Raw genomic sequence first — 5,000 nt, forward strand, 5'->3', positions numbered from 1 at the left:
CTCCCCAGAGATCCTGCAGGCCATGGAGGACGGGATGGGCCGCTACGGCCCCGAGTGTGACTGGTGGTCTCTGGGCGTGTGCGTGTGCGCACGAGATGCTGTAACGGAGAAACACCGTTCTCGCCCGAGTCGCTGGTGGAAACCTACGGGAAGATCATGAACCACGAGGTCAGACACTTTCACATTCAGTCCTCCTCACACTGAGTATTTCTCTAACTCTGGGCTCGTCTCTCACTCTGGGCTCGTCTCTCACTCTGGGCTCTCTCACTCTGGGCTCTCTAACTCTGGGCTCGTCTCTAACTCTGGGCTCGTCTCTCACTCTGGGCTCGTCTCTCACTCTGGGGTCTCTAACTCTATCTGCAGGTCTCACATCTCACTCTGGGCTCGTCTCTCACTCTATCTGCAGGTCTCACATCTCACTCTGGGCTCTCTGCTCTCTGGGCCTGCCTCTCACTCTGGGCTCGTCTCTCACTCTATCTGCAGGTCTCACACATCTCTCACTCTGGGCTCGTCTCTAACTCTATCTGCAGGTCTCATATCTCCTCTCACTCTATCTGCAGGTCTCTCTCACTCTGGGCCTCTCTCACTCTGGGTCTCTCACTCTATCTGCAGGTCTCATATCTCACTCTGGGCTCGTCTCTCACTCTGGGCCTGTCTCTCACTCTGGGCTCGTCTCTCACTCTGGGCTCGTCTCTAACTCTATCTGCAGGTCTCACATCTCACTCTGGGCTCGTCTCTCACTCTGGGCTCGTCTCTCACTCTGGGCTCGTCTCTCACTCTGGGCTCGTCTCTAACTCTATCTGCAGGTCTCACATCTCACTCTGGGCTCGTCTCTCACTCTATCTGCAGGTCTCATATCTCACTCTGGGCTCGTCTCTCACTCTGGGCTCGTCTCTAACTCTATCTGCAGGTCTCACATCTCACTCTGGGCTCATCTCTCACTCTATCTGCAGGTCTCACATCTCACTCTGGGCTCATCTCTCACTCTGGGCTCATCTCTCACTCTGGGCTCATCTCTCACTCTGGGCTCATCTCTCACTCTATCTGCAGGTCTCACATCTCACTCTGGGCCTCGTCTCTCACTCTGGGCTCATCTCTCACTCTATCTGCAGGTCTCACATCTCAAAGTTAAGCTTGTTTTTCTACTTGTCCTGTTGGGCAAGTGTAAAAACAACAACTTGCCCAAAGTCCATTTTTATTGGCCCCTATACAATGTTTTTTTTGTTATGTTTTTTAAACGGCGAAAACAGTTTTGTAAAATGTGTACGCAGTAACCCTAAACCTACGGGAAGGTCCTGGACCCTGTCACATTTAAACATGACACGACAAAATGTCGACTCATGTTTCTGCTTATTGTGATGTCATTTCCTGTTGACATCACAGTTTCTGACCCTGAGCACCATGACAGTTATCGGTAGTTGTAGGTCATGTTGGGTTTTATGATCCACTCATCTGGTGAAGGACACTGATAAAAGCTGCAGAGGGACTTCAGATGTTTCCAGGTTATGTGTTTGTCTCCAGACTCTCGTCCTCTTTTCTAAATCTGAACATCTCGGAGGACAGACACCGGTGTCCTAATTCTCTCCCTCTTTCTCTCTCTCTCTGTCTGTCTCTCTCTCTCTTTCTGTCTCTCTCTGTCTCTCTGTCTATCTCTGTCTCTCTCTCTCTCTTTCTGTCTCTCTCTGTCTCTCTGTCTATCTCTCTCTCTGTCTCTCTTTTCTCTCTCTCTCTCTTTCTCTCTCTCTCTGTCTCTCTCTCTCTCTCTCTCTTTCTCTCTCTCTCTTTCTGTCTCTCTCTGTCTCTTTCTGTCTCTCTCTCTTTCTGTCTCTCTCTGTCTCTTTCTGTCTCTCTCTCTTTCTGTCTCTCTCTTTCTGTCTCTCTCTGTCTCTTTCTGTCTCTCTCTCTTTCTGTCTCTCTCTGTCTCTCTCTGTCTATCTCTGTCTCTCCCTCTCTCTGTCTGTCTCTCTCTCTCTCTGTCTATCTCTGTCTCTCCCTCTCTCTGTCTGTCTCTCTCTCTCTCTGTCTATCTCTGTCTCTCTCTCTGTCTCTTTCTGTCTCTGTCTCTTTCTGTCTGTCTATCTCTCTCTCTCTCTCTCTGTCTATCTCTTTCTATCTTTCTATCTCTGTCTCTCTCTGTCTCTTTCTGTCTCTCTCTCTCTGTCTGTCTATCTCTGTCTCTCTCTCTCTCTCTTTCTGTCTCTCTCTCTGTCTGTCTGTCTCTCTCTGTCTGTCTCTCTCTCTTTCTGTCTCTCTATCTCTCTGTCTGTCTCTCTCTCTCTCTCTCTGTCACTCTTTCTGTCTCTCTTTCTGTGTGTTGTTAACCAAGGTTAACTGCTCCAGCCGTCCCCGTCCCCAGCATATATCTATAGTCTATAGTAGACCTGGTTCAGTTGTGTAGCTCTGAACCTTCACACAGTACAAGTCAGCTGAGAGAAGAGAGACATTTGTGTTAAGAGTATGAGGCCATGCACACATTCAATATGACACTCCATGTCTGGATGTGTGATAACACATAATAATAATAATAATAATAATAATAATAATTAGAGCTGGGCAATATATTGATATTATATCCATATTGTGATATGAGACTAAATATCGTCTTAGATTTTGGATATCGTAATATCTAATATGACATAAGTGTCTGTTCCTGGTTTTAAAGACTGCATTACAGTAAAGTGATGTAATGTTCTGAACTTACCAGACTGTAACTCTTCTATTATTCACCTTTACCCTCTTAGTCATTATATCCACATTACTGGTGATTATTGATCTAAACTCTCATTGTGTAAGTATTTAGTGAGAGCGCCGATAGTCAACGCTACAATATCGTTGCTGTATCGATATCGAGGTATTTGGTCAAACATATTGTGATGTTTGATTTTCTCCACATCGCCCAGCTCTAGTACTAACAGCTTGTTGTTGTTGTGCGTCAGGAGCGTTTCCAGTTCCCGTCGTCGGGCGCCGATGTCTCCGAGGACGCCAGGGATCTGATCCAGCGGCTGCTCTGCTCCCGGGAGCGCCGCCTCGGCTCCAACGGGATCTCCGACTTCCAGCAGCACCCGTTCTTCAGCGGCATCGACTGGGACAACATCCGGGCCGCCTCGGCGCCGTACATCCCCGACGTGTCCTCGCCAACCGACACGTCCAACTTCGACGTGGACGACGACGTGCTGAAGAACCCGGTGAGGACGCACGCCACGCCACGCCACGTCACGCCACATCACGCCACATCACGCCACATCACGCCACATCACGCCACGCCACGCCACATCCCCCCCACGCCACGCCACGCCACATCACGCCACATCACGCCACGCCACGTCACGCCACGCCACGTCACGCCACGTCACGTCACACCACGCCACGCCACGCCACGTCACGTCACATCACATTAAAACGTTACATTTATGGAGCAGAATCACGTTAAAACAACGTTACATTTATGGAACAGAATCACATTAAAACAACGTTACATTTATGGAGCAGAATCACATTAAAACAACGTTATATTTATGGAACAGAATCACATTAAAACAACGTTACATTTATGGAGCAGAATCACATTAAAACAACGTTACATTTATGGAACAGAATCACATTAAAACAACGTTACAGAATTTACATTTGGAGCAGAATCACATTAAAACAACGTTACATTTATGGAACAGAATCACATTAAAACAACGTTACATTTATGGAGCAGAATCACATTAAAACAACGTTACATTTATGGAGCAGAATCACATTAAAACAACGTTACATTTATGGAGCAGAATCACATTAAAACAACGTTACATTTATGGAGCAGAATCACATTAAAACAACGTTACATTTATGGAGCAGAATCACATTAAAACAACGTTACATTTATGGAGCAGAATCACATTAAAAAACAACAGAATCACATTTACATTTATGGAGCAGAATCACATTAAAACAACGTTACATTTATTTAAAACAACGTTACATTTATGGAGCAGAATCACGTTAAAACAACGTTACATTTATGGAGCAGAATCACGTTAAAACAACGTTACATTTATGGACAGAATCAGAACATTAAAACAACGTTATATTTATGGAGCAGAATCACATTAAAACAACGTTACATTTATGGAACAGAATCACATTAAAACAACGTTATATTTATGGAGCAGAATCACATTAAAACAACGTTACATTTATGGAACAGAATCACATTAAAACAACGTTACATTTATGGGCAGAATCAATTAAAACAACATTAAAACAACGTTACATTTATGGAGCAGAATCACATTAAAACAACGTTATATTTATGGAGCAGAATCACATTAAAACAACGTTACATTTATGGAGCAGAATCACATTAAAACAACGTTATATTTATGGAGCAGAATCACATTAAAACAACGTTATATTTATGGAACAGAATCACATTAAAACAACGTTACATTTATGGAACAGAATCACATTAAAACAACGTTATATTTATGGAGCAGAATCACATTAAAACAACGTTATATTTATGGAGCAGAATCACATTAAAACAACGTTATATTTATGGAGCAGAATCACATTAAAACAACGTTATATTTATGGACAGAATCACATTAAAACAACGTTATATTTATGGAACAGAATCACATTAAAACAACGTTATATTTATGGAACAGAATCACATTAAAACAACGTTACATTTATGGAACAGAATCACATTAAAACAACGTTACATTTATGGAACAGAATCACATTAAAAAACAACGTTATATTTATGGAACACATTAAAAATCACATTTTAAATCACATTAAAACGTTATATTTATGGAACAGAATCACATTAAAACAACGTTACATTTATGGAACAGAATCACATTAAAACAACGTTATATTTATGGAGCAGAATCACATTAAAACAACGTTATATTTATGGAGCAGAATCACATTAAAACAACGTTATATTTATGGAGCAGAATCACATTAAAACAACGTTACATTTATGGAGCAGAATCACACAT

The 5,000-nt window shown here is 42.9% G+C and overlaps 1 protein-coding gene across 1 annotated transcript in view; it reads left to right on the forward strand.

The window, feature by feature from the left end:
- LOC114552137 (serine/threonine-protein kinase MRCK beta-like) overlaps nt 1–5,000 on the forward strand; it is a gene marked incomplete at both ends in the record, with an annotated part of 25,405 nt that overhangs the window by 9,016 nt on the left and 11,389 nt on the right. The window contains 3 exon segments of the mRNA XM_028572780.1: nt 1–85; nt 88–168; nt 2,937–3,185. The exon segment at nt 1–85 is cut by the window's left edge and continues 38 nt beyond it. Coding sequence (XP_028428581.1) covers nt 1–85; nt 88–168; nt 2,937–3,185 — 415 coding nt within the window.

Source organism: Perca flavescens, unplaced genomic scaffold, assembly GCF_004354835.1.
Source record: "Perca flavescens isolate YP-PL-M2 unplaced genomic scaffold, PFLA_1.0 EPR50_1.1_unplaced_scaf_72, whole genome shotgun sequence".
In the NCBI taxonomy this organism is placed as follows: domain Eukaryota; kingdom Metazoa; phylum Chordata; class Actinopteri; order Perciformes; family Percidae; genus Perca; species Perca flavescens.